Here is a 21,530-nt window from a genome sequence, read left to right as displayed (position 1 = left end):
CATGGTTTAAACCTAGAAAAATGAGAAGATACATAGTATAAAGGGCATAAATTTAAAACTAATTACCTACTAAAAGATGAAAAAATATGTTGAATTTACTTTTTTTTTATCAAAATATTATATTTCTTTTATTGTTTTTCCAATGACTTTCATAATTTTGAACATTCTAAAAATCTGCAGAAAATTTTCATGTCTTATAAGTTATACCTCCATGAAGTATTTCCAAATATTTTAAATTCTCACTATGTATATTCATTAAAATTAAAAAGAGTCTTTTAAAAATATAGTTATAACATTCCTACGATATCTTTTATGTTAAAGTATCTTTTAAAAGTTTAATCCATTATACATCTCTTGACAACTTTTTCTTTTATTAATTTTTAATAGCTTTAGTTCTATTTTGAATTTAAATATTTTTTAAAACTAAAGTTTAAAATATGTCACACCATAAATTATTTATCATAAATTCAAAATATATCATACGTTCAAAAATGTCCTTGATTAAATTTGGAAAAATCATATCTAATATTCTAAAAAGTCAAGTGTAGAGTATGACAGACTCTTACATTTATTAAAAATAAATTTAAGAATATGATCATTTTAACTTGATTAGGATTAAATTAACTATTATAATAATTAATTTAAGTTGATTTTTAAACACCACTCTGATAAATTAAAATATTTTAAAATGAAATATATAAAGTTGATGAAAAGCTATTTTAAGTAGCACTGTAAAGTTAAAGAATAAAAATAAAAAATTAAGTCATAAATGACAAAAAAAAAAAGACATTCTTAAATATGTAAAAACATCTTAAACATTCAGACTTAATTAATTTAATAAATCTAATAAACCTAAACTTTAGGCCTTAATATATGAAATAAATAATTGATCTTATGACAATAAAAATAGTGATATGAAAGAATAAAAAACCCAAAATGGGGATAAAAAATGTAAATTCTGAAGGCCCCCTTATACGTCGTCGTCTTCATGACCAGCCCACAAGAACTCGCATAGTCCCTCTCCACGCACACGCGCAAGAAGAAGAACGAACGTGCAGAATATAGGGAAAGAAAGAGAGGAACAAAATCAGCATCACGATTACCCAAATTGGCGACGTTAGGTTCTTCAGAATTGTTTCCATGGCTGACATTTGCAGCTACATGTTACTCTCTATGGCCAATTCGTGATCGAAGTGGTGCCCCTTTTCCAAAACCCTAGGAGAGAGAAACTTCACATTGAAACGGCCTCTTGGGGCTCTCAGGTTGCGCCCTTCCTTCCAATTACACCAACCTTTTGTGGATTCAGGTGTTTCTCTTGCACCAATTGTTGTGGTTTTGGCATTTTCCTGTGTTCCCAAGGAAACCCTAGGATCATGCAAATTGGGGAAATGGGAGGAAATAGGCTCTGTTAGGGGTTAATTTTGTTGGGCGAATTGTGCTTGATTTTTGTCTCCATGCGACTGTGTCGTGCATTATGTTGGAAGTGCTTTCCGGTTTGTCTGTTCATGGGTATTTGACATTAATGTGATATTAAATGAAGGGGAATTGTGTCCTCCTATTGGGAAATTAAATGGACTGCGTATATTTGAAGTGAATGAATTGAAATTTGAAGCTTAAACTTTTGGTTTGTGATGTTGGTTTGAAAATTTGAAAGGAAAAAATATTATTGGTGCAAGTGGCAGCATTCATGCATGCATTAGTTTCTCAATATGTGCATTTATTAGTGACTAGTACCTGATTATAAACTACCACATACTTCTACTTGTTGCTATTAGTTGGCAAGACATCATTGAAGAGTCTGCAACCTTTGTCTGCATGTGCTATCCTGTTTGAAAAATTTAAACTAAGTTGCCTTCATCCCTTCATCTTGGACACTGTTTTGGATGTTCCGGTAGCCTATAGGACTGTGAATATGTTGCTCTCACCTTTACGTAGAAGATGTAGTCAATAATATGCTTATTTGTGATCATCTTGATCTTTAATTTCATCCAGTTGCCGAGTTACATTACCACGTCCAAAATATGAATATGCCACAATTTTCGACTTCCTTGATAGATATACTTGTATAGACTATGTTTTCCATCTCCTGTACATTCTATAATTTACATCCTTCCCCCATTTGCTTATAGGCTATAGCCACTAAAGAACTTCACGACTATTCACCATTGTTTTTGGAAGGTGTCTTTGTGACATTCTGACTTAATAGTTATACTTCAGATTGAGTTCGTTCCACTTTCAAATTGGTTGATCCTGTCAGATAGTGGATTAGACCTTGCTGGAAAGCAGGTCACACATTTTGAACTTTTTATGGAGTGTTTTTCTTACTTATAGTGGTGGGATTTTGTTAGCCCCTATTACAGTGGTGAGAATGAGTTGCTTGGCTATCAAGTAAGATAGTGTCATTGTGGCATTTAGAGGGATTCTATCCCTTGATAACAGATTGGGAGAAGATATCAAGGCTTTTGATCCATTATAATGGATCCTCCTAAGATTTTGAGGCGATATCTATCAATTACCTGGTGGGGTCTGGTTTCATAGTCTCTGAATAGCAGCCTTGTATGTTGGATAAAGGCATAATGGAATAGCGTAATTTTTAGTTCATTCTCATACATGTGTTGTTCCTGTATATTGCTGTCATATAGTGGTAACAAAATAACATTCTAATTGACTGATAGGAAGTATTGCGTATCTTAATACAACAATAGGCTTATCCTACTAGGTGAGGTTACATGGAAATGATGTCATTGGATAAAAACCAAATTCTTAGAGATATTATTTGTATGTCCTAAGATTCTAGTGAGTTCTTTTTTTTTTTAATTTCTCTTTGCAGCTATAAATCACTTTGTTATTTTGATTTATGTCTTTTACCCTTTTTGCTTCACAAATTTGGCAGACTCTTCAATAGATGGGAAGTGACGCTCTATGATATTAGAAGTTGGGAATGAATGGATATAAATCAGGATCTGCTCTCCTTGTAAATGCTGAGGTTGATTCTATGGGAGGAGTTGTTGATGGCGGAGTTGGGATAGGTTTGAAGATCTCTCCGCGCAGAGTAGCAATTGAAAAGGCTCAAGCAGAGCTCAGGTGATGGGGGAACCCTTTCATGTGGATCCATTTTGTGTTTGATTACCTGTTTGACTGCCAATTCATTATTATGCATAAAGAATAACTATTGCATGTTGATATCAGAGAGGAGTATGATGCTCGTGAAGAAAGAAGAAGAGAGCTTGAATTTCTTGAAAAAGTATTTATTTCCTTTTCCTTTGCATTTTGTATCTCATAATACTTTGATATAAATGATGGTCACCAGTACTTTGAAGTGCAGGGTGGGAATCCTCTGGACTTCAAGTCTGGGAATGGTGCTTCAGTTAGTGTGCAGTCTACTTCAATCACTGATCAGCCTCATGAGCAGTTTGTGACCAGGTTGACTATTCTTTTCTTTTTCCCTCTTTTTTCCTTGCATTTATTTCTATTAATATCTTCTGTGTAAAAATTCATTAATGCTCTATTGCTTTTTTCTTTATTCTGATCCCAGTGAAGCAAAAGGTAGTTTTGCATTGACTGCCTCTCCTCATGCTGACTCTGTTGACAGTAGTGCTAGACCAGGGCCTCCTTTGGCTAGTGAACCTAATACTGCTGATAATCTGCTACTTTTTGATCGGGAGAATGAGTTGCCTGAAACTGAAAGGAGGTGCTTGAATAGGAGGAATAATATTGCTGCGTCAGAACAGTCTTCCCAAATTGATGGAAGTCAAAATGCTAAGGAGACTGAAGATTCTGCTATTTTCCGGCCATATGCACGAAGGAACAGATCTAGACCAATTCATGGTACTCGGGGGGCTTCAAGGGAAGCAAAGGGGTTAATTTTGGAAACAAATAACCATAAGAACCCTAATTTACCGACCATATCTAAGCCAAAGCCTTCCAGTTTAAATGGTGATATTGGTACTAAAAATTTAACAACTAATAATGCACTGAATGATGAATTGGTTGGGATCCGAGATCACCAATCCACTAGTGGTTGTGCTAGTGTTCCCAAAGACAAATTGGATATTATAGTGAACATAAACATAAAAGAAAATCATGGAACTCTACCTTCTGAAGATCATACTGTTCAAAACCCAATTCTCATGGCTACTGGAGAAGCTAAAGTGGTTGAATTAAGCGAATCGGTAGCTGCTGTCAATCGTGAGTCTCCATCTCATAAACCTGCTACAAAATCTGAAAATAGGCCTTATGATTGTCAGCCAAATGGATTTGGCAATGTAGAAGTAGACAGGAAAAGTGGAACAAATGAAGGCCAAAATAATGTTGATAGATTAGGCAAGAAGAATTTTGATTTAGAGTCCTCGTGCGCAAGAACTAGTTTAGATAGGCATGTAAATAATGATAGTGATATGTGTACTAATACAAATAGTGTTGATGCTAATGAAAATACCATGGAACAAACATTTGCATTAGGGAATAAGCTGAACTCTGCCAACTGTGAAGTTGTGAAAGGTAGGCATAAGACCAAAAATGGTGCTACTGTTTGCAATGAACATGATGCTGGTTGTCAAGATCATTCTGGTAGTGATAATATCGTCAAAGCTGAGGAAGATTTCCATATTAATAATTCTTCCGTGTCAAATATGAAGGGAGTACATAATGACAGTGCCATATCAAAAGCCGATAAAGATACTGTTTTAGTAGATCAGTTGAATTCTGTCAAGGAAAGCAGCTCTGAAAGACATCAGGTTCCTGTGGATGTGTCACTATCAGAATCTCCTCAGACTGCTCCAGCTGAAAAGGTTAAGAGCACCACCTCTTATGATCAACCATGTGCTATGCACAATATGAAGTTAGTAGACAAGGCCCATGAAGATTTTATTTTGGAAGAGGCTCAAATTATAGAGGTCTCTATTTCTGGTTCCATTTCGAGTGATTTTTGTATATACTGTTTGGTTACAATAGTACGTTTGCTTAGTAAATTTTAAAGGTCTGATGTGATGCACTAAACAGGCCAAGCGAAAGAGAATTGCGGAGTTATCTGTTCACTCATTATCAACACAGAACCACAGGAAGTCACATTGGGGTTTTGTTCTTGAGGAAATGGCATGGCTGGCAAATGATTTTGCACAGGTTTTATTTTTTTGTACACACTGGTGATAAGTGCTGTCCAAACTTTCTGCGGCAATCTTTTCCTTTTAGGAACTAGCAAAATAATAATTGCCATTAGATTTATTTATGTGATTGTGTAAATGTTTATTTTTCTCCTAAAATATTCATTTGTAGGAGCGTCTCTGGAAGATATCTGCTGCTGCACAATTGGGTCATCAAACAGCTTTTACTTGTATGTCAAGATTTGAAAAACTAAATAAACAATTAGAGACAAAATTTTTGTCTCACAAGATAGCAAAGGCTGTCTTGCAGTTTTGGCATTCAGCCGAGCTTCTTCTAGACAATGATCTTGACATAAACTGCATCGTGGGTTGTGTTGAATCTGGGAATGTTGATGCAAATGAAGCTACGAGGGATCAGAGAAGAAATTACAATACGCTGCTGGTTATTTTCTCCGTCCTTCTCACTCTATCTACAAAAGAAACAGTGCTATTTGAATTTGGTCTTTGTATTGCTAGACTTTTGCTGTTGTATGAATTTTCTTTTTCTAATTTATTGAATGAGTTGCTTTTAGGATATGACTAAGCATGGAGTTGAATGTTGCTATTTTAGTCTACACAATTGAATGATTGAAACTATGAATTGCATTTATATACAGGCTATGTGATAATATAAACTTGTTAAAGTTTTTGGTAATTGAAAAGATGAGAGATAAGTAAATCGAAAGAGAAAGTTCTAGAGGTTGAGGGAAATTAACAGCGACAATAGTGATTAAGCTATGGATCTTGCAGGTGCTCTATATTTTGTTTGCAGTCTATATAATCACTGACAGACAGCCTTCGTGTAGCTGTCAATTACAACAGATGCAACATAGCAGACTAATTTACTAACTTCTATAAGCAAGCTACTGTATGATGTAGAAAATAGTGAACTATGTTTAGACTTATACTTTGAACAACTTGACAGGGCTGGTTAAGGGTGCCAAAATTCCAAATGAAGCCTTTGTTGTAAACTGGTTGTATGGATGGTTGCAGGTTTTGAGGATAAACTGAAACAAATGGTAGTGTACTTAAAATGTTGTAGTTTCTGAGTTGTCTGTTTGCTTTTGCTTTCTCTATCGATTTTTTTTTTCCTTTTTATTTAATTTCTCTTTTAATATTGCTGTTGGTTGCCATTAGAGTTTGTTAGAAGACTAGATACTATCATTTCTATCAGTGCTGATATATTTCTTATAAATATTATTGGGTAAGAGCTTTTGAATGTATTGAGGAGTAATAATACGATACTAGCATCTGATACATTATTAATACATTTTAAAACCAAAATGTAAATAACTAATAGCGCCATCATAGGAACTTGGGTATTATGTGGTTTCTAAGTCCCACAATGAGTAGTATGAGATGTTGAGGGGAGTATTCAAGTGCTTTGTTCTCCCCCTTAATAGCTAGCTTTGTGGGTTTCCTGAATGCTTGGAGACCTATCAATTGGTAGCAATGGTAGTTGTATGATAGGAGACTAGTGGTTAAGAGAGTGTATGTGAGGGCTAATAGAGGAGAAACACAATTGTAACGCAATAGGTTATAAATAGGAGGGTAAGAGGTGGTATTTGGGTGTTAAGAATTGATTAAGAAGTTGTAAGGAGTGGAGAGCTTTCTTGAATACCTCATTGGATGACTTGGTCACACATTGATTAAGAAGGAAGTTCCAATCTTGTGGTGAATTGAAATGGAAATGTTAAAATGGGAGGAGGTATGTACGGGGAAAATCAAAACCAAGAGGAAACAATTTATTCAGTCACAAAGCCAGTAGATTTGGCAAATGGATAACAATTTAGGAAGTTGGAACTTCCCTTTTTTGAAGGAGATGGTGTGCTAGGTTGGATAGGGAGAATTGAGAGGTATTTTGTTTGAGGATACTTGATGAAGTAGAAAAGATGGAAGCAGTCTTGGTAGCCATGGGGGAGGCTCTTTCTTGGGTATAATGGTGAGATTCTTTCATAGAAAGAATCTCAATTGAGGGGAGTTAAAAGATGCAATCTTGAGAAGATTTCATCTCACAATGATGGAAGACTCATTCAAAATATACTGAAGCTAGAGGGCACGGTCAAGGAGCATAGAGAGCAATTTGAGATTTTAGCGAGCCCATTAAAGACCACCCAACCAGAGTACTTGTGTGGAATTTTTGCTAATGGCCATCTTCATCGAAGGAGATGATAGTGGTGAGATCAACGAAAAGAAGGATGGGCACTCTCAAACCAACACCCAATTCCAGAATGGAGGAGGAAGTATGAAAATGAGTAAGGATAAGGTCGTACTGTCTTGTGGTCCTATGGGTACGGTGGTGTTGGCAGGTTTCAATCACCTGAAGGAACAAGGATGGAAGCCAAAGCAAAGTGAGCATATAGAAGAGAGGTAAAGTTTTCAATGTCTTGAGGAGGGTACTAGATGAATAGAGGTCTTTGTTAGGTTTTGGCTCTTGTTGATAGTGGGGCAACTCACAATATCATATTCACAAAATTGGTAGAAAGATTACGGTTACAAGTGCCACATACAATACCTACACTATAAATGTGGGAGGAGGGTAGAGAATTAAGACTGGTGGTGTGTAAGAACTTACAAATGCAGCTATAGAAAATTTATTTTAACAATGAGTTTTATGTGTTTGCTTTAGATGGAGAGCATATAGTTTTGTGCATGGAGTGGTTAAAAGACATGGGTGATATGAAAACTAATTTAAGAGATTTGACACAATTAAAATGGATGGAGTTAGGAAAACATTGAAAGGGGATCCAACCCTGTGCAAGGTGGAGCGATCTATTATCAAGGAGTGACAAGAGAGGGAAGAAGTCTATACAGTGGAGTGTATGAGTCACAAACTAATTGAGGGGAGTGGGATTCCATCAACTGTCAGGGATGTTTTAGAAGAATATATGGATGTTTTCCCAAAAAAAACCAGGCCTTCTACCCAAAAGGAGTCATGACCATGCTCTATCATTTTAAAAAGGAGCAACAATCCCTAACCTTATAGGTGTCCTCATTTCCAAAAAGTGAAATTGAGAAACTAGTTATTGATAAAAGTGGTATGGATAAGGCCTAGTCACAACCCTTATTCCAGCTTGTTAAGAAGTGAACATTAAGCCCAACTCAACCTCATAAAACTGCCTTATAAGGTGAGGTTTGCACCCACTTATAAATGATGAAATATCTTGATCTCTAGTTGATGTGGGATCTCCAACACACGCCCTCATTTTGAGGCTACCAACTTGTGCATGGAAATATATGTTATGGGTGGTCCGATAACGGATAGTGGGTGGTTCGATAGGCCCAACAAACTCTCGCTAGGATAGGCTTTACATGACTCTGATACCATGTTAAGAAGTGAACTTTAAGCTTAACCCAACCTCAAAAAACCGGCTTATAAGGTGAGGTTTGCACCCACTTATAAAGGATGAAATATCCTGATTTCTAGTAAGCCTAACTCAACCTCATAAAACCGGCTTATAAGGTGAGGTTTGCACCCACTTATAAAGGATGAAATATCTTGATCTCTAGTCGATGTGGGATCTCCAACACAACTCAATTATACTAGTAAAGAAAAAAGATGACAATTGGGGTTTTTATGTGGGTTATATAACTTTAAACAGGGTAGCAATTCCTAACAAGTTTCCTATTCCACTAATTGATGAATTGTTGGATAAGTTGACAGGTGCAATAATTTTTTCCGTGTTGGATCTTAAATCAGGCTATTAGAATGAAGGAGGACGATATACCTAAAACAATTTGGTAATGTCTTTTGGCCTAACCAATGAACCTTCTACATTCCAAGCTTGATGAATGATGTCCTTAAAACATACTTGAGGAAATTTGTATAAGTATTTTTTGATGATATACTAATATACTGCAAAGATGAGGAAAGTCATGTGACACAACTAAGGAAGGTTTTTCAATTATTGCAGAAACATGAATTTGTAGAAAATAAAAAGAAATGTGATATTTGGGGATATCAAAAGTAGAATATTTGGGGCACACAGTTTCTGCATAGGGGGTATTGGGCTGATTCATAGAAATTGGAGGCAATGGTAAATTGGCCAATTTCAAAGGAAGTAAAAGGGTTGAGAGGTTTTTTGAGAATTACAGGCTACTTACTATAGCCGTTTTGTGAAAGGGTATGGGTGATTGCAAGACCTCTTACAAAACTACTCAAGAAAGATTGACTTTCATTGGTATGGTATGGCTGAAAATGCTTTCAATCAGCTCAAAAGAACCATGACTTCTTTGCCAGTTTTGGCTTTCCCAAATTACTTCAAGTTGTTTAGGGTTGAAAAGGGTGCATCAAGTAAGGGAGTGGTGGCAATGTTGTTACAAGGACGAAGACCAGTTCCTTGTTTTGGCCAACAGTTATCCACCCCAAGGGCCCTAGAAAAATATTCTTATGAAAGAGAGTTGATGGCAATTATGATGGCAGGGCAGAAATGGAGACATTATCTTGGTCAGTATTTTACATCAAAATAGATCAGAGGACTAAAGCGTTATGGGGGAGAATCAATTTAAATTGACTTCCAAAAAATGCTCAGTTTTGACTTTGAAGTGCAGTACAAATCACGAAGTTCAAATAGAGCAGCTGATGCTCTCTCTCGAAGATGATGTATGTAGCTTTATCAGGTTTAAAATTTTCTGAATGGGAGGTTTGAGAGAATAAAATTGCACCAGATGAAACAAATTATACAAGTCACATTGTGGTCATAGTCCCTTGCCAATTTCTCAAGGATAGATTGATGTTGCTTAAGCAGTTTTCTAAGCTTCCTACCATTATATCAGAATTTCACTCACCACCCCAGGGTGGTCATCCAGGGTGGTCATTCAGGTTTTTTAGAGCCTAATAGATGCCTTGAGGTATACATATGCTGTTTTGCAGGAGATAAACCTCGTTCTTGGCCTAAATGGTTGTTTTGGGCATAATTGTGGTTGAATACCAATTTTAATATCTCCATAGGGATGACTCCTTTCAAGGCATTATATTGAAGGGACCTGCCACCTATCCTTAAGGGCCCCTTTACTTTACCATCATCGGTTGAAGCAGTAAATTCATTGATGGAAAACAGAGATATTTTTCCTTGAACAGCTGCAGAAAAATCTTAATATGGAGCAACAAAGGATGAAGAAGCAAGCAGATAAACATAGGGGAGGTATGTGAAACTAGAGCAGGAAGCTTTGGTGTATCTAAAGTCTGGATGGAAGACCATGGCCAAGAGGAGGAATGATAAATTGAGTCCCAGATTTTATGGCCTTTTTCAGGTGTTGGAAAGAATAGGTTCAGTTGCATATAAACTCTCATTACCTCTAGTGTTTAGTGTTAGAAAGCTTAGGAAGGAAATTCCAGCTGAGTATCATCTGCAACAAATGCCTGCTCCTGCTGCTTTGATTGAGTATTGTAACCAACCTCAATTGGAAGATATCCTGGAGCTATGTTACAATAGGCAGGGGCATGCCTTATTGTGGGCTCAACTACAATAAGCTGGGGGCATGCCTATGTTACAATTGGAAGTTCTAGTGAACTGGGCTCAGCTACCTGATTGTGACAACTCATGGGAAACAACTGAATACCTTCAACTTTATTTTCCAGATTTTCACCTTTAGGACAAGGTGAAAGTTTTTAGGGGGGAGTATTGATAGGAGACTAGTGGTTAAGAGAATGTATGAGGGCTAATAGAGGGGAACCACAGTTGTAACTGAATAGCTTATAAATAGGAAGATAAGGGGTGGTAGTTGGGGGTTAAGAATTGATTCAAAAGTTTTAAGGAGAGGAGGGGTCTCTTGGATACCTTATTGTATGCCTTGGTCACATTGATCAATAGACATTTAATAGAATACTTGCTCATTTGCTAGTTCATTTGGCCAAAATCTTTCATTCTATAAGTTGAATCCTATAATTGTCAGTTTCTTGGAATGGGTTGTCTATGGAGAGTTCTGTTTCGTGGAAGGTTCTAACCCATGAGGAGTTAAATGAAGTGCGACTAAGTGGAGTGAAAGCCACCGATACATTAGCTTTTAGGGGCGGTGCTATGATAGGAACTTGGTATTATGGGGTGTTTAAGTCCTATATCAAGCAGTATGAGATGTTCGGTGAAGTATTTAAGTAATTGGTTCTCCCCCTTTTGCTTTTGAGGGTGGGTTCTCCAAGTACTTGTATACTTATCATGCTACAATTTGGTTTATAATATTTTATTTATGTATGTAAAATTTGATGCACTTCAAATTGAAATCATGCTAGAGTGGGTGTAGAACATCCTTAGTTGGATGTTATGCCTTGCAGAATCTGGAATAAAGTGGTTAGAGATTGTTTGTTCAAATACATTTAGGTGTTGCTTGATGAGATCGGGTAGTATTATATTTATGTAAACCCTAAGACAAAAATAGTAAATTTCCAAATGCATTTTTATCATCTTTTATGAGATTAGGAAGCACTAGAGGTTCAAATTAAGAACTATTACATTTTTCTTTTTATTTTGGGGGAAATTTTGGGATGGTTAATTACTTTTTCTTAACTGTTTGTAACATCTTCATTTATTTTTTTGAGCTATTTATTATTGATGCTTGAAATGTTGGTGATTTTCCTCAGGAAACAAGCACATTTGTGGAGGGACAAAATTCTGTAAAACATGCTGCACGTAAAGTGCATGCATATGCTTTGAGATTTCTAAAGGCTAATAGGTCTCATGGAATTTCCTCTCAAGCGGAGGCACCAACAACTCCTGAAAAGATTTTTGATTCAAGCACTGTTGATATGTCATGGGATGAGCATCTTAATGAAGTATGGAACAACTTACTTTATAATTCTCGTTAAATATATTTATTTGATGTTAGCTTTGCAACTGGGTATGCTTGCCTTTTGTACATGATTGTGTCATATGTGTTCATTTGCCCCAACAGATTATATCTAAATGTAGTATTCTTTTTAAACTCTACTGGATGTGTTTTTTTTAACTGATTTCTGATTTAATATTGTTAAAATATTTATTTGATGTTAGCTTTGCAACTTTGTATGCCTTTTTGTATATGGTTCACATTTTCATTTTGTCCAACATATTATATTATATCTAAATGGAATGTTCTTTTTCAACTCCACTGGATGTGGTGTTTTAATCTTATTTTTTTATTAAATAGATGAGTTTTATGGAGTGCTTTTGTCATTATTTTGGTATAGTCAATGTAAGCAAATCTCACTGAGTGGGGAAAGGCTTTTGTTGTTGTATAACTGACGTACGCAAATAACTATTTCACATGTTTAAATTTATAGGAAAATCTTTTCTATGAAGTTCCTCCTACTGCAATGGAAATATATAGAAAAGCTATTGAATCTCATTTCCATCATTTTGAGGTAATGTATGATCAAAGATTCTCAGCTACTCTGTTCATTAGAAAAAAAAGACGGAAAATGCTTGGTTACTATGTTTTATTCCTTCCTGGAAGGCAAAGCCATTTCAGAAATGTGTTTATGTCATTAGTTCTAATATTTATTGAAACACAATTTTGTAATTTAACTTGTTGAAACAATAGAATAAACATTTTCAGAAAACTGGGAGTAGCATGCAAGAGGAAGTTGAAACATCTGTGTATGATACCACAGCAGGTACTGTTAGGACTACATGCATTTTTTGTATTTTTGTCCTTAGTTGGTCATTCTGGAACCTGTCATTATTTTCTTTTATTGATTCAAATAGAGTTTGGATCCCAAGAGAATGGATATGATGAGGAAGAAGGAGAAAATAGCACTTATTACTTGCCCAGTGTCTATGAGGGCAACAAATCATCAAAATCTGCACAGAAGAAGCATAAAAATTTGAAGTCTTATGCTCCTAGGTGTGGTGATGCTGGTGCTGATTTGTCTTATGTACACTATACAACTGGATCTCAACCATCCATCATGTTTGGAAAAAGACCTGCTAGTTTAAATGTTGGGTCAATACCAACAAAGCGCATGCGTACTGCTACTAGGCATAGAGTTGTAAGCCCTTTCACTAACATTGGGACAGTACAAGCTCAAGCTAAGGCGGATGCTTCAAGTGGTGATACTAATTCCTTTCATGATGACCAGAGTACTTTACATGCTGGACCCCTGATCCAGAAAAGTTCTGAGGTGGAGTCAGTTGCAGATTTTGAAAAACAGTTATCTTATGATTGTGCAGAAACATTTGTTAAAACAAAGAAGAAGAAGAAGGCAAAGACTTTGGTAATAATCATTTTGTATTTATATAACTTGAGAGATAATTATTTTTGAACATGTGGTGAAGGTGCTTTTTGATTTATTACAGAATCTGTATTTCAGCTGCATTTGCTTACAATTATTCTGCAGGGTTCAACGTATGATCAGGGGTGGCAATTGGATTATGTTGTCCTAAATGAACAGGTAACCTTTTTCAGTGAAATTCCCTTAGTAGGCTTCATCTTTCAATATTATGAAACAGAATAAGAATTTCTGGCATTGTAAAGAAGACTAAATCTTAAGTGATCATCCAGATACTCAAAACATTCTAAGATAATATCAAAAATATTTTTCATATTGATATCACTCCGCATCAAGTTGAAGCTTACTAAGCTTTAGCTTGTTAGAAGAAAATTGTAAAAGATATGATTGATCATAGTAATTAGGGAAATATCTACAACTGATAGAGCTATTCTCCATTATAAGCCATTATTATGAGGTTTCCCTATATTATACATTGAATGATTATAAATAAAGGATTTACATGTGTGATTAAACAAGCAATTCACAACAGCAATGAAATGCCTTAAAAATAAATTACTTCCCCTCAAATTGAAAATAAAGAACTTAAAAATTGAGCTCCACCATTAGTTGGAAAAGAAACTCCTGGATACCGGAGAAGCTAGAGAAAAAAGAGCTTATCTAGATAGCTAGAATGATCATCAACCCTAGACACAATTCATGGCAAGTAAAGCAGGCCTGTCCTTCTCTAAACCACATTCTAAAGCTTCAATCTAATCTTATTGAAGACCCAAAATTTTTAAACTTGATACTAAGTTTTAAAATGGTTTTTGAGATAAAAACAAGGCCAGTGCAGATATAGGGCGAAGATGGGGCTAGATTTGTGCTTCTAAGACACATGGGACTAGTGTATATAGGGACATAGTTTGGACCAGTCCATCAAGAACAAAGGCATGGTCTGTAAATCTGGGAAAAGGCCGGGGCCAGTGTATCTAAGACAGCAGGGTCAGTGCATTATGGGACAAATATGGGGACAGTATATCTAGGACTAAATAGGGGCCAACACATTGGAAAGGTGGTGAGCGAAGGGTGTCTCAATGGAAAAGTTGGCCACAGTGAAAGACAATTTTTGTGTTTTAGGGAACTTAACAATAAAATATTGATAAAACTGGTTCGGAGGATCACTAGAGGTTGTCAATCTTGGACTGTGACTCATGCGTGGCCATTTTTGGCCACAAAATGGAACTTAGTTCGCTCCAGTTAAGGCCCAACGGTAGAAATAAATAAAATCGTTCATAATAATAATATATACATAATCTAGACAATTTTTATTATATAGGAATAGTTTCTTATTTCTGTAATTATAACATACATGAAAGAGACTGACCCTCCAAATGTTTTTTGTGTCAGAAGGTTGAGTCTGTGTCTGTCTTTATTTTTTCTTCTTAGGAACATCAGAAAGTTGTTATAACAATTTGAATCTAGGATTGCTATGTAAACCCATCTTATATATGTATTTTCTACTTTATTATATAAACTATTGAATATTAATTTTTAATGCTTATTCTGTGATGTTTTCTCAATGCAGAGGGATCAGTCCAAGAAGAGAGGGGATAGTCATCACTTTGAATCTAATGGTAGTGGTGGTAAAGCTACTTGTAATTTTATCATAGATCTGGAAATTTCTTTTATTTACATTTTATATGTGTATTCTATTTTCTTCATGATTAATGATTTGCGAATTCAACTTTCTGTTTTGAAGGTTTGTATGGGCAACATAATGGAAAGAAGCCAAAGATAATGAGGCCACTTGATAATCCTTTGGACAATATTGTGCCACTGACTAATTCTATTCCTTCCCCTGCTGCTTCACAAATGAGTAACTTGTCAACTCCTAATAAGTTTATTAAGATCATTAGTGGAAGAGACAGGGGCAGGAAAGCTAAATCTCTGAAGGTAAATTTTTTATATGAATTTAGATGCTCAAGTACTGGCAATTTTTGTATCTGCGATTTTTCTATTTCTCTTATCATATTTTTATTATTTTTTGCTATTAGATTTCTGCTGGACAGCCTGGTTCTGGAAGTCCTTGGTCACTATTTGAAGATCAGGTGGTTTGGAATTCATTTGCCTTATCAATTTTTCTCTCATTTTTTGAATAAATATTTATACTTGAATATCTATGAATTGTCTGAAAGGCTTACCGTTATTGCCCTACCTGTTGCAGGCTCTTGTGGTCCTGGCGCATGATATGGGTCCAAACTGGGAGCTCGTAAGTGATGCTATCAATAGTGCTCTCCAAATCAAGGTACTGATATGTAATATGGATGGTTTTAGAGGAAAGGGGCAATCGTTGCTGGAATTTTTTTTTCTAAATCATGGCATATTCCATTAGACTATCATGCAAAATCATTCTAATGTTTTATGTTACTTCTTGCCATGGTTATAGCATGGTAGTAGAATCGAGATACAAGTAGTGTATCGGAGAGCTGATATTATGAATCGTAAATCGTTTCGTATCGTGAATCACAAGATTCATAAACATTAAAAAGTGTAATATATACTTAAATATATAAGATATGTATACATGGAAGATACAATAAATTATATATATATGTATATATATATATATATATATATATATATATATACCACACAATTTCACCAAAACAACCTCTAAAAAAATAATGTGGTGTATACATGTTATTAAACAAATTCTGTCTATCTCTTTTATTTACTATTTTTTTAAAAATCTACACTGATTCACACAATACAGAATCGTTTTGTTTCGCAATTCAGCTATTCTTCGTGCGAATCGCACGATACAGCTAAGATTCAGGGACGAAAAAGATTCTTCAAACGATTCGTATCGTGGGAGGGTGAAACCGTATCGTTTCGTACGATACGTATCGTGAATCGTAAGATACTAACTATTATGGGTTATAGAATCGAGATTCGAATCGTGAATCGTTTTTTGATTTTTTTGAATCGTGAATCAAATCTTATTATGAATCGTAAGATACATAATAGATAAAATATGATATATTTTTAAATCAAAAATAAAAAAATATGAAGGTAAAATGTTCATGACTTTTCTATTCTCCCCACTGCGATCTTTTATAGGCAAATTCATGGTCTCTGTGAATGTCCATTTTTTTCTTTTTATTATGTTTTTTGAGATTTTTGGAAAAAATTAAATCTTTCATCTCCTTTTTCGGATTTTCACTATCTTTCTTCTTTTTTTTCGGATTTTCACTATCTTTCGTTTCCTTTTTCGAATTTTCCAGAATATGATTGATTCAAAAATATCGGAACCGAATCGGAAATAGAATTGAGAATCCGCGATTCACGCGATTCATGGTCCGATTCATGCCCAAAAACGATTCAGGACCCGATTTGAATCGATAAGGTCCTGTTTTGAATCGAAACGCGATTCGTATCGTACGAATCGTAAGATTCTAACTACCATGCTTCTTGCGTGATACTCTTGAAGCTATGATGCTTTGCTTTATGATACTTTAAATGCTAAAATTTCATTTAATCTGTTATTTGGTGGGTTATTTTAGTTTTTTATTGGAATTTTGCTGATCATGACATTTTACAATATTTCCAGTGCGTCTTTCGCAAACCAAAAGAGTGCAAGGAGCGTCATAAAATTTTAATGGATAGAACTACTGGGGATGGTGCAGATAGTGCTGAAGATTCAGGGTCTTCACAGTCTTATCCTTCTACGTTACCTGGAATTCCTAAGGCATGGAATTTTTTTCATTTTTCATGTATTATTTGGATATTGGGGAAATGTCATGTTATTCAGTAGCTTTAATTGGGTAAATCTTTCGTATCTTTAGCAGGGTAGTGCCAGGCAGCTGTTTCAACGGTTACAGGGGCCAATGGAGGAGGATACATTGAAGTCTCATTTTGAGAAAATTATAAAGATTGGACAGAAGCAACATTACCTAAAGAATCAGGTTTGAATCCAAAAAATTTATGTCAGGAAAGATTATAAGATGTAGAGACTTAAAATTGGGCACGTACACCGTTGTTAGCGGTATACGTTATTTTAATTATTGGACATCTTAGGATTCATGATACACTTCAATTCACAATTTGAAAAATAGGCTTTTTGATTCATGATTTGAATTTTTATTATCTTGGCAACATTACCTTCTTATTTCTCACTTAGAGTTTGAGGGAAAGAAGAGAAGCAGAGAATTTGGAAAAGTGATTCTGAGAAATATTATTAGCATACTACTGGCAAAGAGAGTACAATTGTGTATTTATACATGATAGAATGCATAGCTGTCATAACTAAAAGCACAGATGGCTAATAGTTTTTTAACTACCTGTAACAGAACACTAACACTCAAGGAGGCAGTCGAATAACTGCTCCTGTACACAATACTCATTCAATCACTAATATCAATGGTTAAATTAGATTGGTTGTTCATTGGGAAATAGATGATAGATGGTTACTTTTAGTGCTGTTAATGCTCAATTATAGTTTGTTAGTGGAACTTCAACATGAATTTCATGTAGTGATATGATTATCAATGTCAGTTTAGTAAACATATTACATATATGAAATACAATAAGTATATTTTATTTATAAATATAATAGTTAACATATCATTAACATTACATATAATGTTTATTAAATACAATAGTTAATATTATATAAGGAAAAAATAATTAATTTACATATAAGTAAAGTTGACTGCATAATAAATGACATTAAATACTACAATTCTTGTACTCAAAGTGTATTTTACTTTTATTTATATGAGAAGAGAGATAAGTAGATACACAGATTATTAAAATATCTTAGATATTAGGTTGATATTGTAACATATCTTAGATATTAGGTGATTACTTCCGAAGAATATTGTTTACATGGAGCAGAATTGTAGCTATATACAAAATATGTCTAACTGATGTCTGCATGGAGCAGAATTGTAGCTATATACAAAATATGTCTATTTTCTGACATGATTCTTAGTTATATACTTTCTTCAACCTATTTTTGGAGCAATTCCTTTTTCTTAACGCAGGTTGATAACCAGGATTCAAAACATTTAGTGCCTGCCCATAATTCACATGTGATGGCTCTTTCCCTAACCAGTCCCAACAACCTGAATGGAAATCTTTTAACGTAAGTTTTTATTTTATTTTCTGGGCAATAAAGACATTTTATAATTTGGATTCTGTTGCATTGTCTACTCTGCTCATCTAACTGTAGTTGGTTTTTTCTTGTAATTTTAAAATATCGGTACACATGATTAGATTGTTTAGCACGAGAATTTAATTTTTGTTTGAATCCCGGATGAAGGCCACTTGATCTCTGTGAAGCTGAAGAAATAAACCCAGATGTCCCAGCCCTAGGGTACCAAGGTTCTCATCCTGGTGGTCTGACTTTACCACATCAAGGTTCTGTACAGTCAATGCTTCCCGCATCTGGGGTGAACTCTTCACTACCTGGGTCTTCTGGTATGGTTCTTGGCCATAACTTGTCATCTTCATCTGGTCCAACCACAGCATCTGTCAGGTGTGCAGTTTCATTGCCGATGATTCTTATTGTGCAATAACATTTTGTGCACTGCCATACAATCAATTGATGTGATTGTTCCAGGGGTGGTAGATATGGAATTCCGAGGAATTCTCCTTCATCAGTGGATGAGCAACAGAGAATACAATACAATCAAATGTTATCTGGAAGAAACATTCAGCAGAGCATTTCAGTTACTGGGACACTTTCTGGAAGTGATCATGGTGTCCGCATGCTTCCTGGTGGAAATGGCATGGGCATAATGGGTGGAATTAACAAAGCCATGGCAATGTCTAGGCCAGGGTTTCAAGGAATGGCATCACCATCGATGCTTAATTCCGGAAGCATGATTTCCTCTAGTATGGTTGGAATGCCAAGCCCCGGAACTATGCACTCTGGAGTTGGCCCTGGAGCAGGCAACTCAATTTTAAGACCTCATGAGACTCTACATATGATGAGGGTGAGAAGTATTCTTATTCCATCATATTAGGATTGAATTGATTAAGTTTATTATGTATTCACACAGAAGCTAATAATCAAATTGCAGAGAGAATTTAACCAAAAAGCCATTTTTTAAAAATCTTTGTGAAATGCCAAAAACAAAGATGTGCCTAAGTTGTACTTCACCTCGTGGCTATGAATCTTATATTCCCAACCGACTCAAATTTTGTTTTCACTATAATTATAATGCCTCTCTTGGGCTGTTAGGTGTTTGGTTTATTTCTTAACATTTATGGTGATCTTATTTATTTCTACTAATGACTTTTTCCTATTGCCATTAGCCCGGCCATAACCCAGAACATCAAAGACAAATGATGGTTGCAGAGCTTCAGATGCAGGTCACCCAAGGGAACACTCAAGGTATTCCTGCTCTATGTGGGCTGAGTTCTGCCTTTAGCAATCAGACAACAGCGCCTGTTCAGCCTTATCCAGGACATGCACAGCAGTCACACCAACTCTCGCAGCAGCAGTGCCATCTTAGTAATCCTCGCCCTCATCTTCAAGGTCCAAGTCATACTAATTCACAGCAGCAAGCCTATTCTGTTCGGTTAGCAAAGGAAAGGCAAATGCAGCAACGATATCTCCAGCACCAGCACCAGCTTGCTGCATCAAATGCATTGATGCCACATGTCCAGGCAAAGTCTCAACTTCCCATATCATCACCATTGCAAAACAGTTCTCAAGTTCAACCACAAAATTCTTCTCAGCAAGTCCCACATTCACCTATAACGCCACCATCCCCTTTGACTCCCATGTCATCCCAGCTCCAACAGCAGAAACTTCACCAGTCACAACCTGCGTTTAGCAGAAATTCTCCTGCTAGTGGGCTGACTAACCAAGCAACAAAGCAACGCCCACGACATCCGTCACAGCAGCCACTGCCGCCACAGCAGTATCAACAATCTGGTAGGCAGCATCCTAATCAACGGCATAATGTTCAGTCTCAACAGCAGGCAAAACTTCTGAAGGGAATGGGAAGAGGAAGTATGTTGGTCCATCCAAACCTCTCTGTGGATACTTCTCATCTAAGTGGTGAAAAAGGGGACCAAATCTTACACATGATGCAAGGTCAAAATATATATCCGGGATCTGGTTTAAACCCAAATCAGCCATCGAAGCCTTTGGGTCATGCTCATTCTTCAAATCATTCACAGTTGCCGCAGAGGCTTCATTCGGGGTCACCAACCACTTCGTCAAAGCAACTTCGTATTCCTTCTGATACTAGTGTTCAAGCTCAAGTTTCACCAGCTTCATCAGGCCAGTTGTTGTCACCTCCACAGCCAGCTGTTATTGCTTCTAACCACCATCAGCTGCAGCCACAGACTCAGTCTAAGAAAATTAATCATACTCAAACAAACATTCAGAGAATGTTGCCGCTAAAACATCCTGTTCATTCCGAGTCATTAAATTCTGATCCAATTCAAGCTGATCAACAGCCTGCAAACAGCGGTTCCCAGGTTAGCACCTGTGCTACAATGGCTCAGAGTTGTATGGATCCTGTTAGTGCTGTACCAGTTATTACCACAGTATCTTCTCAATGGAAAACAGAAGAACCACCATTTGATTCCACTATGAACAATCAAACCACTCAAATGAACTCCTTGGGAAATGCACCTGCTGGAAATTCCACTGGAAATGAGCAACCAACAACTAGTCAAGGATTGGAGCCAAGATCAGTTAGCTTGACTTGTCATGCACATAATTCTGATACACAGTGGCAAAAACGTCAGGTACAACCTCTCCAACAGTCATCGCAACCCCTCCTATCTCAGCAGCCATATCAGACTGAGCAGCAGCAACAGCATGAGAAAGAGGAATATTCTCCCAAAGATCTTGTTTTACAACCTCAACAACATATGCAGCATCTACAATCAGGGAAGAGCAGTATGTTTATCCAGCCACCTAATTCTAATGTTGAATGATGCTTTCCAATGGATGGAGCAGCCAAGTGCTCTGTTCTGTCAGGATTGGAGTTTCAATTCCTTATTGACAGCAGTGTATAGGTAATTCTATATTTTTTTTACTGTTTAGCTTGTATATGTGCAAATATATCATTGAATTTCATTTGTTTGTTTGACTCTTTTGGACGGGGCAGGGTCATGTGTTTTTTCACCACAGGCATATGAAACACATTTGTCATACACAGTTTCTTGGAACCAGTGTT

General features: G+C 36.0%; 1 protein-coding gene across 14 annotated transcripts; it reads left to right on the top strand.

Moving 5' to 3' along the window:
- Positions 1–953: 953 nt before the first annotated feature.
- On the top strand, positions 954–21,369 carry LOC137819705 (chromatin modification-related protein EAF1 B-like). Of its 14 annotated transcripts, XM_068623639.1 has the most exons (23): positions 954–1,306; positions 2,894–3,084; positions 3,190–3,244; positions 3,326–3,423; positions 3,536–4,895; positions 5,002–5,121; positions 5,275–5,544; positions 11,719–11,910; positions 12,397–12,477; positions 12,657–12,729; positions 12,821–13,104; positions 13,195–13,329; positions 13,453–13,506; positions 14,912–14,969; positions 15,086–15,279; positions 15,381–15,434; positions 15,551–15,631; positions 16,937–17,074; positions 17,172–17,291; positions 18,372–18,472; positions 18,650–18,865; positions 18,950–19,325; positions 19,648–21,369. In XM_068623639.1, exons 2-23 carry the CDS (start codon positions 2,942–2,944, stop codon positions 21,286–21,288), a joined length of 5,844 nt encoding a protein of 1,947 aa, XP_068479740.1. In that variant the 5' UTR covers positions 954–1,306; positions 2,894–2,941; the 3' UTR covers positions 21,289–21,369. The 14 variants fall into 14 exon arrangements, with proteins under 14 accessions (XP_068479740.1, XP_068479739.1, XP_068479738.1 ...); XM_068623638.1 differs by having other exon boundaries at positions 12,672–12,729; positions 12,821–13,329; positions 14,912–14,960; positions 17,175–17,291; XM_068623637.1 differs by having other exon boundaries at positions 12,672–12,729; positions 12,821–13,329; positions 14,912–14,960.
- The last annotated feature ends 161 nt before the right edge of the window (positions 21,370–21,530 follow it).

This window comes from Phaseolus vulgaris, chromosome 10 (assembly GCF_000499845.2).
Source record: "Phaseolus vulgaris cultivar G19833 chromosome 10, P. vulgaris v2.0, whole genome shotgun sequence".
Lineage (NCBI taxonomy): Eukaryota > Viridiplantae > Streptophyta > Magnoliopsida > Fabales > Fabaceae > Phaseolus > Phaseolus vulgaris.
The sequence above is the reverse complement of the archived record's forward strand: the minus strand, read 5'-3'. Positions and strand labels throughout refer to the sequence as shown.

What these genes read in the sequence shown, in the direction of transcription:
- LOC137819705 (XM_068623625.1), top strand. Translation starts at nt 2,942, where the DNA reads ATGAATGGATATAAATCAGGATCTGCTCTCCTTGTAAATGCTGAGGTT. An exon ending in TGGCAAATGATTTTGCACAG is followed by an intron (nt 5,122 to 5,274) that starts GTTTTATTTTTT and finishes ATTCATTTGTAG; the next exon opens with GAGCGTCTCTGGAAGATATC. An exon ending in ATAGTGCTCTCCAAATCAAG is followed by an intron (nt 15,632 to 16,936) that starts GTACTGATATGT and finishes CAATATTTCCAG; the next exon opens with TGCGTCTTTCGCAAACCAAA.